Source organism: Lynx canadensis, chromosome F1 (assembly GCF_007474595.2).
Source record: "Lynx canadensis isolate LIC74 chromosome F1, mLynCan4.pri.v2, whole genome shotgun sequence".
NCBI classification, from domain to species: domain Eukaryota; kingdom Metazoa; phylum Chordata; class Mammalia; order Carnivora; family Felidae; genus Lynx; species Lynx canadensis.
In genome coordinates this window covers 37322142-37336046 of record NC_044319.2, presented here as the reverse complement: position 1 = coordinate 37336046, position 13905 = coordinate 37322142, and the positions used below count along the sequence as shown (strand labels likewise).

Here is a 13905-nt window from a genome sequence, read left to right as displayed (position 1 = left end):
TTTTTTATTCCATTAGAGTACACAATATAAATGTGATGCCTAAAAGCCTAATATTTCCTATGATCCCTAAACTCAATTTTAACACAGTAGAATCAAAGATAATGATCAAACTTATTTGTTGCTAATAAAGAAAAATATGTAATTTAGAGCATTAATAACTTCCCAAATCCTACATTGAATCACAAAATGACTCTCAGAAATTTAAAGGATGATAAATGAGATATGCAGACACAGATGATTATATCTACTTTTTCCAAAAAAAAGTATTGATTCCAGGAAGACTATCAATGCCTTTTAGAAAAATGTTTGCTCTCAATATTTACATAAACAATTGAAGTTAAGCTTGATCCTTCAAAATAAATCTATGTATATCTCTCCATTTATTTAAGTACAAATTGTTTAGCAAAATAGATTCAAAAGTTTCTAGATAATTTTATACTTTCTTATTTTGACCATAAGTTCGAAGATATTTCTCATGGTAAAAATCCTTAATTGACTGAGTTGAAAGTTCATAGTGGTTTCCTCTGTGTCCTACAAAATATTTCAGTGTTTCTTTGTGCTCATTTAGAAATGCTTTGCTACCATTCTTGAATGAGGATTTTTAATGAATATTCATTCTGATTTATGATAATCCACATATTATTACCACCCTGCTAAAATCATTATTCATTACAGTTTGCTTTTGATCATGATAGCTAACTTTACAGGGAAGTTCCCTTGATAGACATTTTCTGTACTAAAACAAAACGCTGTATCCATACAAAAAATTTTAGACCACCTTTGCAGTTAAAAACCCAACAGTATCTTCCACTGCTTTCCACTCTCCCTGATTACACAAAATACCAACTGACCACATAACAAGCTCAGGAGGTAGCTACCGCCCTGCCTTTTAGAAGAAGGAAGAATGGTGGAAAGTTGAAAACAGATTTCAATGAATTCCAGTAAGCGAGACTTTTAATTTTCTTTTTTTTAAACTTCTTTGGAATTTCTGCAAAAATGCCACTTTCACTGTCCTTTCCATAGTGAGAAACAACTTTTAGATACTACATCATATGGAGTATATTTAACATAATTTATTAGTTACGTTTAACAATCAACTGAAATGCACTCATGATCCAAACTGAAACTATTCAAGAAATGTCCATTAAATGGATAGCATGTAGCCAAAGATCTCCAGCTTAAATGAGTACTTGAGATCCCCATTACATTTTCCTACAGAAGACAGCATTTGCATGATTCCTATGAGTTTAAGTATTTTTACTGCATCAAGGCTCTAATATTTACCCATCACCCAGGAAGGGCGGTGGCCCCGTAAGAATTTCCAAGGCAAATAATCATTAAAACTACTGAGAAGAAACCAAAAACTTGATTTAAAATACATTCTGTGCTAAGAATATGCATAAAATGAATATTTTATTAAATTCCCAAATGGATTATTTAAACTATCCTATAGATAAGTATTCAATAAAATATTTTAGTAGTAATCAAAATTTGAGGAAGCAGACTCCAGTTCAAAAAGAAAGAGTGCCTTACATGCTACCGAAGCCATATTATGACTCAAAAAAGGCATTTTCTGTTAAAAGGATGAAAATTCACTTATTTTGTCATTAAGATCTCCTCAGATTTTCATAAACTTATGTTTACGCGTTTGAAGGTTAAGTAACAGCATTACTTTTGTAATATCCTTGAACACTTTGCAAACAAAGATACAGTCAGACAAGTTTCTTTTAAATTGTAATTTTTTCCCCCAAACATTTATGCCTTTTTAAACAGAAACAATGTATTCTCTCACATAGCAAGCCAGGTCTCTCTGAGCTCCAACAGCCTTGACCATTTTCTAGTGAGCTTCCTCATTTCCAATCACCAACACTTAACTTATTTTTATGTCTATTTCAAACCAATATCCCTCCACAAGGAAAAAAATAACTAAGGACATATTAATATACTTGTACTTACCTGTAACAAACACGCCTGTATCCAGAAAGGCAAAGCCAAATGCCAAAAGTTTAAGCCACAAATACATGGTCATATCTGGAAATCAGCTGTATTCCTATGAAACAGCATGCGTCCTTCTGAAAGGCAAAATAATAGTTATCTTTGCAAAAGTTTTTCTTTGCGAAACAGAATAAAAAATAAAAGAAATGAGTGCATACTCTTTGCTGTCGTCTTATCAGACAGGGAGCAATTTCCTCCTCTGCTACCCCAAGAACAAACCACTTTGCTAGCTACACAAACTGCTAGGTAGTGATGTCAGATTCGGTTTTACTAACTTCTCCAAAAATACTGTAAAGGATCTTCTTTGCAGGAAGTCAAGAAAGTTGTTCAAAGTCAGTGCAAAAGCACTTTACTTCCTTAATTCAAGTAACTAATTACTTGAATAAGTTTCTAGGCCTTTTAAAAGATTTTTCTCCTTCAAGAAAGATGTTTTTTAAGTATCCGAATAATACTCCCTTACAATATTCATTACAACTTAAAAAAATAACATCCCCACCCCAAAATAATCAATAATTCTCTTACCTAAGAGGGAATAAAATAGATTCAGGATGGGTATAACAAAATGGGGGTTGGCAAGATGACACAGTGATTGAATTAGTAGAAAATACCTGTATTTGACTCAAAATGACCAGATGAGTGACCGACCTGGGTTTTTTTTGTGTGTGTGTTTTTTGTGTGTTTTCTTTTTTTTTTTGTTTTTTTGGTTTTTTTTTGTTTGTTTGTTTGTTTCTTTTTCTTTTTTTTTTTTTTTTCCAACCAGGGTCGTTTACCAGGCAGGCATTCAAACTTCACCAATAGGACAGTTTTAGAGGTCAAACCCATTTTCTATGCAAACGCACTCTCTCAGAAAGCTGTACAGGTTTGCCCCAAGTCTTTCACAGAGCTCCTCGTGGTGCTAGGAATGGAATCAGAAGGTCACTTCCACAGCAGCAAATCCTGCTTCGAAAAAGGAATGCTGTTCCTGGCTTGAGAGATTCTTGGTGCTGTTGATGAGGGAATCAAAGGCAATGAAATTGAGAGCTGGGGTTTTTTTTGCTCTTTTTTTTTTTTTTTAACAGAAGTGAACCTTTTCCCCCCGCCCCCCTTCAGCAATACTTTCACAATTTTTTTTTATTAAAAGACAGCAAATTAACATAGAGCATTTTCCCTGATACTGATGGTGTTTTTAGTAAGTCCATTGATTAGGAAAACACATACAGGCAAAAAGCTGCTATGAATCCTGTGATACAATTAAACTGGTATCATTATCACAATATCTGGTTCATCTACAAAGACTAGTGCACATGTACACAAGGATTATTATTGGAGCCACACAGGATACCTAAGGGACTTACAGACAAATAGAACCCTGTGGTAACTGCAATCCTTGGTCAGAAAGCCCTATTGCAGGCTTCTTGTGTTTAAGTAAATAAAACTTTTTGTATTTACCAACTTATTTGTTTTACTCTTATGTTGACTGCTACTTACGTTGGAACTACAGAGCCAAATTTGCACACCTCCTCTTTGAGCAAATAAAAATAATCCCACATGTGAAATTCTGAGTAATAACATCTCATTATAATCTCATTTTTTAAAAAAGTCTCATTAAAATGAGATTTTTTGGTATGATTTTGATTTTATTATTAAGTTCATAGCTAACTTTCGGGGGTGTTGCCCAGGCCAGGAACATGCGTAGCACTTTAACTGCATAATCTAATTTGTACAACACTTCAGACAGATAATGTTATTATTCCCCATTTGACCCATAAAGTTCAGAGAGGCTAGGTAATTTTCAGGTTCTCACAGCTAAGAAGTAGACAAAGTAAGTTTTGAACCATCCCCAAATTTCATGTTCTTTTTCTTTCTTGTTTTACTACCCTTCCTTTTTCTCACTTCCTTCCCCAATCTTTTTAACTATGTATTTTTATCATTTTTAACCTCTAAAAGGTAGAACATTGATTTGATAAAAATGATGTTGCCCTCTTTTTGCAAATGTCTTCCTAAATAAAATAGTTGTGACTGTGGGGACTACTCTTCGGTAGGTAAGCCTAATGAAAACTGTGTGCCAGGGGTCACAAACGTAAGTACTCAGCTACAGAGTCTATTTCTTCAAATACATTTGCAATGGAAAACTATCTGGGCATTAGCTTTAAATATCTTTAAGCAAATACTTGTGTTCTGTTAGCTTGTTATTAGGGCCGAATATTTGCCAAAACTAGAGGCCAGGAAGAAAGTGCATGACATTCAAGGGAGTTAAGTATAAGAAATATACTCTATAACAAGCTAAAGATAGGAGGGGTTTAGAAGCCTTAAAGAGGTATTTTTAAAAGGGCTTTGCAGATCATGGATTTGAAGAAAGAGTAAGAACTTAGGAGATTCAGCTCCGTTTTAGACAAGTGGCCAGAGAGATTCTACCCAAGATATACTGAAATTAATTAACACTACATGAATGGAATTGTATGTGCTTGTTTTAATGTGTTAAAGTTGAGTTTAGTATCTACAGGAAGTATGACTTGGGGTAGCCAAATTTATATTGTATGCTACAAAGTTATAAAGAAATAGAGCCTAGGGGCGCCCGGGTGGCTCAGTCGGTTGAGCTTCCGAGATCAGCTCAGGTCATGATCTCGCAGTTGACGAGTTCGAGCCCCGCATCAGGCTCTGTGCTGACAGCTCAGAGCCTGGAGACTGCTTCAGATCTGTGTCTCCCTCTCTCTCTGCCTCTCCCCCGCTCATGCTCTGTCTCTCTCTGTCTCAAAAATAAAGATAAACATGAAAAAAAAATTTTTAAAGAAATAGAGCCTAATGTAGACAGATAGCAAAAAATAAATATGCGCTCAATTCAGATGTTTTCAGAATGGAGGCAACGGTGAGCCAGAAGGTTGATATCCTTGAGACACAAACTGTCAGGATGGAGACAAGAAGGAAGACCCTAACAGTTTGCTGGGGGAAAGATCATAGTTCCCCTGTGACAGTGGACGGTACTAAACTGGATGACCTAGTCAGGAGTTTGGTTAGTAGCTGGCCTTTCCACAGGTCATCTGAAGAAATCCCTGCTTTATCATATATGGGCTTAGCATCCAGGCCCTAGGCAGGCAGCACCAAACTCTCATAGAAATAGGACTATTTGTGGCAAACTGATGTGATCCACTGTCTTGATTCTGAGAGAAAAAGTAAGTAGGCTGCTGATAAATTTACACACACACACACACACACACACACACACACACACACATAGATATATGGAAGCAATATCAGAACATATATGTAATAAAGAGGGGAACTTGGGTGGCTCAGTCAGTTAAGCATCTAACTCTTGGTTTTGGCTCAGGTCATGATCTCACAGTCTCATGAGTTCAAGCCCTGTGTCAGGCTCTGTGCCAGCAGCACAAAGCTTGTTTGGGATTCTCTGCCTCCTTCCCTCTCTCTCCTTGTGCTGTCTCTGTCTCTTTCAAAATAAATGAATAAAGTTAAAAAAATGTATATGTTGTAAAGAGTATGGTACTTTCTGAGTGGTGGAAATAGGATGTATCCAGAACAATCTCAAAGTTTGATCAGTTAAATTTCAAAATAATCACAGCTGATTCATTTGTAACAGATTTTTAAAGCTGTCATATTAAATAAGTAAATAATATCTTATTTAAATTAATCATCACTTTCCAGATATTTTAGTCATATAATAATGTTATGTAAGGATAGAAACAGATTACATGAGATTGAGTCTGGAAGCAGACATTATCCATTCATGCATTCAACAAATACATAGTTATTTCCTAACCTATAAGACAGTTATTTTTTGTAATGTGAAGAAAGAATGGTGAACAAGAACAGACACGTTCTCTGCCCTGATGGAACCTACACTCCAGTGAAAGGGACAATAATTAATTAAATAATCACTGTGACAACTTTAGCACACAGGAAGTACTTGATGTTATGATTTAAGGATATAACAGGGTATTTGGTCTAGTAGTGAGGTGAGGTTTGCCTGAAAGAAAAATCAATGAAGGTATACCTGAAAAAATAATGGAAGTTAAGTGGGCGTATGGAGAAAAAAAAAGAGCATTCTGGGCAGAAAGAATCATGTATTTAAAGGATAGTGTGTTCAAGAAACAGAAAAAGGCATGTGTGGCTGGCATAAACAGAAGCTGAAGCCTGGAACGTTGCAATATATTAAAGTATCAAATCCACACATTGCACACCTTAAATTTACACAATGTTGTGTAACAATTATATCTCAATTTAAATAAAAAGAAGTAGACATGAAAAAGAAAGAAAACAACAACAACGACGACGACGACAACAACAAAACATGAATTGTCAGAGGGAGATGATACCAAACTCTGCTAGGCTTTGTGGTTCTAAGAGATTTAACTTTATCTTAAGAGATATGGAGAGCTATTGAAACTTTTTAAGCATTATTCTTGAATCTTCTTGCCAATGATATCCAGTTTTCCAGATCTCATACCATCACTTATTTCTCATCTAATGCAATTTTTCATCAGCATTAAATATGGTTAGCCTCTCCTCCAATCCTTATATTTTGCCAATTTCAAAACACCATTACCTACTGTTCTTTCTTGACCTTCATTGTTTTATCCTCAGCAGCTGCCATGTTGAGTTCTATTCCTCTATCTGATTTCTAAGTATTGTGATACATTAAAGTTCAGCCCTGGGTCCACTTCTCTCTTTCTGAGTGAACTCTTTCATGCTGATGACTTACAAAACACATACCTCCAGTCAGATCTGCAGTTCAGATCTCGGGATTCACATTTGGTAGTGCATTCTTGACAGGTACATTAGATTACCTCACAACCAACTCAGTGGAATGTGAAAGTTTTCTTTAAACCTGCCCTAACTCTCAATCCGTATCTGCAAATGCACGAACAAACATCATATAACTTACGATGGAAGCCTTAGTGTTATTTTTTATTTCTCCTGTTCTGTCATAACTGCATTCAATTTATTACCAAGTCCCATTTATTCTGTCTCCACCACCTTTTTTAAAAATGTATTTATATATTTTGAGAGGGCAGGGGGTAGGGGCAGAGAGAGACAGAGAGGGAGAGAGAGAATCCCAAGCAGGCTCCATGCTCTATGTGGGGCTCGAAATCATGAACGTGAAGTCATGACTTGAGCTGCAATCAAGAGTCAGACACTTAACCCACTGAGCCACCCAGGCGCCCCTCTATCCCCACCATCTTAACTGTGCTGCATTTCCAATTATATCACTTAACGCAAAGCCATCATCACTGCTCACACAGCCTTTTAACTGATCTTCAAGCTTCTATCTTATTTTCCTTCAGTATTTACTCCATGGAGCAACAGATCTGAACTTTTCTAAGTACAAATAAAGTTGTGAGAGATCCTTAAAACCTCAGTGGTTTTCTTCCACTTTGCTTATTGAATAAAATCCAACTTTGGCTCACATTTCTCAACTCGTTTAATGCCACTTTCCACCTTGTTCACTATATATGCCAGCCACCCTGGTCTTTTTGTTCTTTGAAATGACAAATTCTTTGCCATTTCAGGGCCCATGCCCTTCATTCTGCCAAGAATGCCCTTCCCCCTCCACTCCCACCATGCACTCTTCATGTAGCTTTCTTTAAGGAACAGCTTAAATGTCCCTTTCTCAGTCAAATTTCCTTGACCATCCATTGTAAAATAAGCCCTTCTATGTTCTTTTCTGTTTCAAAATCATGTTTGTTTTCTCCAAATCTAGGGATATATTTATTTATTCATATCCACCTTTCCCCTAGAACATTAACCTATGTTCTGGATGGTAAACCATGAGGTCTAAGGGATGCTTAGTACAGTGGTTGCCATAAATGATATTTGTTGAATGAATGAATGGAAAGACATACATATGAAGCCATGGTGTGGCCAACATATTGGGAGTTGGCAAGAGTAGAGCCAGCAATAAGCTTGGGAAGATTTGCTATAGTACAGACAAAGGGTGATAGCAGTAGAAATGTTTACCAGTTAAATAAGTGACCAAATTAGTTAACAGCAGCAGTTATAAAATTTGATACATACTGTTATCAATTAACAAAATGTTCTAAGAGCACAAAGGAGGGAATACTTTTACATCTTTATGATATATACATATCATATATATATAAATGCATATGTTCTTACATATATGTAAGTTCTTGCAAGTATTGAATCTCTCTTATATGGAGCTAATCATACTATCTCAGTGTTGTTTTGAGAATGAAATTAATTAATGTGGCAAATATCCAATTAATAATGTAAACACACTGAATTAGAATTAAAAACATATATAATAGAATATACATTGTATTACTCCTTCCAGCCCCAACCAAAAAAAAAGGGAATAACGAAGGGACAGAGAGGAGCTCCCCTCGAACCCTACTGTACCATTTCCCTTCTGCAAATCACATGGGCAAAGCCCTGTGAAGTGAACATGAAGTTAAGAAGTGAAGAAGTTAAGCTGAACATGAGGTGGAAAGGTTTGATTTGCTGGAGCAAACCTTTTTTTTTTTTTCACTCAAAAAATAACTAGGAAGTTATGACACCTGCCCTATATATTGTTAAGACATGGAAAAAGGAAATTCTCTATTCAGTTTTCTTTAATGGACTTAAAGGCACTGTCAATTGCAAGATGCATTCTGATTTCAGCGATGTTAAAATATGTTTTATAAGATGCGTATCTTCAAATCAATGAAACGTAGCACTATAGCTGACCAGTGGCAAGGAAAACATACAATTATTATATGTTTATATCTCAGTGAGTTCAGACTGTTTAATAAACTGGTAATATATACAAAGAACTATAGGCAATGAATTCTGATACCAGTTTCCAAATCTGCCTCACTAAGAAAGTCTTGTAGCTTTTAACAAACTAAGAGACTATTCCATTCTGGCCTTATCTTCCACGGATTCCATGTTATTCTTGTTCCAAAAGCTCTAAGCTGAGGTGTGTATGTTTCACTTCAGGCCCCACATTACTGATAACAAACCATGTTTAACATTTGTTGATTCCTTTGAAGGCTACAGGAAGCTGAATTCTCTCTTTGGATTTCTTTTCGACACTGCCTCCTGGCAACGAATGACTTTCTGGACTGTGATAGTTGCATAGCTAGATGCATGTACAGGATATGTAGCAAATACAGCACTGTAGATGTATTAGCTTCCAAATTTATGTTGAAATATAATATTGGAAAATACAATGGCATATGATAGAAGTCATGACTCCATTTATAATCTATTGTGTATGCTTTAACTATAACATGTTCACTCTAAATCATTTATTGCATGCTTATTTAATTAGTTAACTTAGTTTCACAACTGCACCCACATAATATTATTACTTTTTCAACAAGAAAGAAAATAAAAAACAAAATATGATGCATGCTTTGCTATAATCTCAACTGTCACGGAGGCCTCCCCCACACCCTGTCTACCCAGATGCTTGGATGTGTGTGCACCTGCGTGCAGTTTTCTGTCACTTGAACAACTCTCAAATTTTTCATCAATTTAATGTGGAAGCAGTGATTGGTGGTTGCTGCTTTCTTGGTAGCTCTGATTATTTCAAAGTAATGTTAAATGGTTGTCTGTGTTTTACATATTTTTTTCATAAAACATTTCTAAAGGCCCATCTTTGAATCACACAGTGGTCTGGACAGCACAGTGAAATAGCAGCATAACATCAAAAAATAACCAGTGGGCAATGCTGTAAACTAAACAAAGTTGCAAAGTATGCAGTTTTAAGTTAAAATTTTTGAATCCAGCTTGAACTTAGTCCAAAAGGACAATGGAAAAAAAAAAACTTTTTTCAAAAAAGCTAACAGCAGATCTCAAAATTTCAAAGAACATTGGTGTGCAGATGTTCCCAGATTGTAATACAGAATCACAAAGTAAAGAGTGTTAGATGAGCTATGGATTGGACTCTGGTAAATTAAATAAAACTAAATTAAATAAAACAAGGGCCAAACACAGGAGAGTATGTATAAATTTGATGTCATGTGTTCCTAGAACTTCAATCTATTGCAATTCTTAACAGTCAAGTTCTTGGCATCTTAAAGCCACTGAACATTGTGTTGGCCAATCACTGCAACACACTGAAAAGACTCATTCTCTACTCTGACTTGTCCCAAGTCTTTAACACATAAGCCCTGGTTATGCTGGTTTCAGTGAGAGGCAATCTTGAGTTTCTCTTTGGGTTTACAACATGGAATACAGCATGCTATTTTGGGGTGAAAAGTCCTGTATTATTAAAAATCAATTTGGAAAACATAAATTTCTCATTGTGTTTGCTTACGTAAGGCCCACTTGGGGGCCTGGTCATCTGGCCCCTCTCCCGAAAGCCCCTGTGTGCAGAATTATAGTCCTTTTATGCTTGCTGCCACACCAAGATCAAGTGCTTCATGACAAATACTGTGTGGGTTACATTGCCCATGAGGAACAAGGCCAATGCCATGGACGTCTAAGTTCTACATATTCTTTTACAAACCAATGAATGGAGAGTTGCAATTGCTGCAAAACCCTGCCTAACTAAGCATCATAGCTGCTGCTGCTGAGAATAAAAAGGTGAGAAAACCTGCTGCCTGGGCCACTGAGTTGGGCAAAAGTACTTCTTAGTGTGGTTTCTGAGAAGCTGAACTCCTTTGGAGAGTGAGAAGAGACGTGTGGTATATAACTTTGTGAGTCACGTGTGTAGGAGACCCACACTCAGCTTTCCCTATGGTCTAGTCTTCTGTGCTTTTTATCTCCTACTCTGACTTCTGTGTGTTTTACTCTGTCCACTGTACTTAAAACAAGAGTGTCCCAAGATGTCATGAGAGCATCCAGGAAAATAATTAGAACTCTAGCAGTGTAGCTAGGATTCAAGGGATCTTACAGGCTTAGAAAATGGACCCAGTGGACACACTGGGGCAGGGATTCATTTAGTAATCATTGTCCCCCAAATACGACTTTATTCTAGTGTTGTCTACCTCAATCTGCGTCACCACCAGCGATCCCATTGTGAAAATAGAAACCTCGGGACTACTCTCAAAACTTAGTTCCTCCAATCCATCACCAACTTCTCTCCATATTTCCTTCTAACTGTATCACAAATTGAGCAGCTTCTCTCCCTCTACACCACCACCACCATCTTAGTCCAAATTATTAATATCTCTTGAATAAATAGCTAAAATGGCCTTCTAACACTTTGGCCTATATCTGCCCCCAAATGATTTCTCACTCGCCAATCCATTTTCCACCCTTTACTCAGAGAGGTCTCAGTCGGTTGACCTCAGCTCAGCTCATAATCTCACAGTTCAGGAGATTGAGCCCTGCGTCAGGCTCTGTGCTGACAGTGTGGAATCTGCTTGAGATTCTCTCTCTCCCTCTCTCTGCCCCTCCCCCACCCCTCAAAATAAATAAAACTTTTTTAAAAAATTAAAAATAAATTAAAAAAATAATAAAACTCTCCTATGTAGCAATATTCTCCCAACCCTATAGATAGGATCTATCATCCTTGTCCATAAGAAGTCTTTCTTTACTTCTGTGATTAGACTAGATAACCTCCCATTCTTCTCCTAGTATTTTTTTCTCATCTTCATGGGACTTGCCATATTGTTTAGGTGATTATTTCGTTTCTGTCTTTCTGTTCCACCAAAGCATTTGTTTCATGAGGACTGCTACTCTAGCCCACGGGCAGAGGTGGACTATAATTAGTTATTAAATGCATAAATAACTACAGCATCCTTCTTAATGTATCTGGGAAGTCCAAGGTATACAGAACCACTTTTTGCAACCCTGCCATAGTCCTTCCCTTTCTGGTATAAAATTGACAGAGGTTTAGACCTAGATTGAGTTACAGAAAATGAAGAAGTGGGATGATTTTTGGACACCTGAATTAAGGTTACAAAATTATGTCTTATGTCTGCTATACTTGCTTAGTTGGGTGCCTTTATTCCTCCCGTTTACAAAGACAAATCCATTTTCTGTGCTGTATACAAAAGGAAACAGAATGAGCCTATCTTCCGAAGATTTAGCTCTGTTTTAATGTAAGTCTCTTTCACTCTAATGAGCTCTCTGTTCATCAGGGCTAATGCTACCTGCTGGAATAAATAGCCCCTCATGTTTATAGAAGCTCCAACACAGAAGGAGCTTATTTCTCAGTTGCAAAACAGACCAAGCTGCCGTTCCGAGGTTGTCCGTTGACCTTCTCCACACAGTGATTCAGGGACCAGATCCTTTCCACTTGGAGACTTCATGGTTCCCTGGCCTTGCTATTGTGTGTGTTTAGTGGCAGGAGGGGAAAGAAAGCTTGGATAAATTACATACAATTCTTAAAAACCTTGGCCTGGAAGTGACACACCATACTTTGCCACCCACTCTGTGGACAAGAACTTGTCATATTGTCAGATCCAGATACAAGGGAAGGGGAGTAATGGGAAAATATAGTCTCAAGTTGGGCATCTACTAGCCAGCATACTATGGAAAGGGGGAATAAATATAAGTTTCAGGGGATGGCTAGACATTTCTCCCCAAAATACCCTGACTTTGGATAAGAAAAAAATTTCCAAGGAAACTTAGTAGAAACGAGAGAGTGCCAAAACATTCTACTATGTGTAGAGACAATGCATATAAAGTGCATATAAAAATAAGTGAAAATTATCCATGCCTCCTAGGAGTTCAGGTCAGGGAGAAAAATGACAAATGCACAAATATAATATGATATGATATGATATGATATGATATGATATGATATGATATGATATAAATGTAGGTGATGTATGTATGAACAAATATATGTTCATGTATGTGTGTATTTGTGTGTGTGTTCAATTTTTTGATGAATATAAGATGGTTCAAATCTTCAGGATACACTTAGGTCTTAAGAATCATTTTAGTTTAGGGGCACCTGGGTGGCTCAGTCGGTTAGACATCCAACTGCAGGTCAGGTCATGATCTCATGGCGGGTGAGTTCGAGCTCCGCGTCAGGTTCTGTGCTGACAGCTCAGAGCCTGCAGCCTGCTTTGGATTCTGTTTCCCTCTCTCTCTGCCCCTCCCTAGCTCGTGCTCTCTGAAAAATAAATAAACATTTCAAAAATTAAAAAAAAATAATTATTTTAGTTTAGTTTTAGTTTTAGTTTAGTTAGTGGGTGTCCTGTCGGTCAAGTGGCCAACTCTTGATTTCAGCTCAGGTCATGATCTCACAGTTGGTGAGTTTGAGCCCTATGTTGGGTTCTGTGCTCACCGAGCAGAGTCTGCTTGAGATCCTCTGTCTCCCTCTTTCTGACCCTCTCCTGCTTTCTCACTCTCAAAAATAAATAAATGTTAAAAAAAAAAAACTTTAAAGAATTATTTTAGTTTTCTTTCAGATGATTGTCAAACATTGAAATTTTTTGGTACTGAAGGAGTATTATCTTTAAAAATTTACTTGTTTTGGGGTGCCTGGATTGCTCAGTCGGCTAAGCGTCCGACTTCGGCTCAGGTCACGATCTCACAGTCTGTGAGTTTGAGCCCCGCATCCGGCTCTGTGCTGACAGCTCAGAGTCTGGAGCCTGCTTCGGATTCTGTGTCTCCCTCTCTCTCTGCCCCTCCCCTGCTCATGCTCTGTCTCCCTCTGTCTCAAAAATAAATAAAAACATTAAAAAAATGTTTTTTAAGTTACTTGTTTTACAGGAGAAGCATAGTGTTTGTGATACCGTATTACTTGTCAAGTAGTCCTGACACTTTAGTTTTTATGGATTGCTGATAAATTTAATATGTAAAGTAATCAATTTTCATGGTAAAAAAAAAAGTAAATAAGCACTCTAACAAGGATACCATAGTGGGTAGTGAACGAAAGTAAAAGGGAAAAATATCATGTTCCCGTACAATTCTATAGGACAAGATTATTATTTAAAGTACCAAAGAGGAAGTTTCAGCTTTAATTAGTTATGTTTTCTCAGATACTGCTGCTACTAACCACAGCATCCT

The 13905-nt window shown here is 36.9% G+C and overlaps 1 protein-coding gene across 7 annotated transcripts in view; it reads right to left on the bottom strand.

Annotated features, from left to right (window-relative positions):
• PTPRC (protein tyrosine phosphatase receptor type C) overlaps positions 1–2261 on the bottom strand; it is a 125772-nt gene extending 123511 nt beyond the window's left edge. For 4 of the 7 annotated variants that reach the window (XM_030301704.1, XM_030301705.1, XM_030301706.1 and 1 more), the window contains exons 1-2: positions 2154–2260; positions 1957–2072 (exon numbers count right to left, since the gene is read on the bottom strand). In XM_030301704.1, the coding sequence (XP_030157564.1) occupies positions 1957–2029 (73 nt within the window). In that variant the 5' untranslated portion in view covers positions 2030–2072; positions 2154–2260. Of the gene's footprint in view, positions 1–1956; positions 2073–2153 lie in introns of all 7 variants that reach the window. The other 3 variants (XM_030301700.1, XM_030301701.1, XM_030301703.1) reach the window with 1 other exon arrangement.
• Between the last annotated feature and the right edge of the window lie 11644 nt (positions 2262–13905).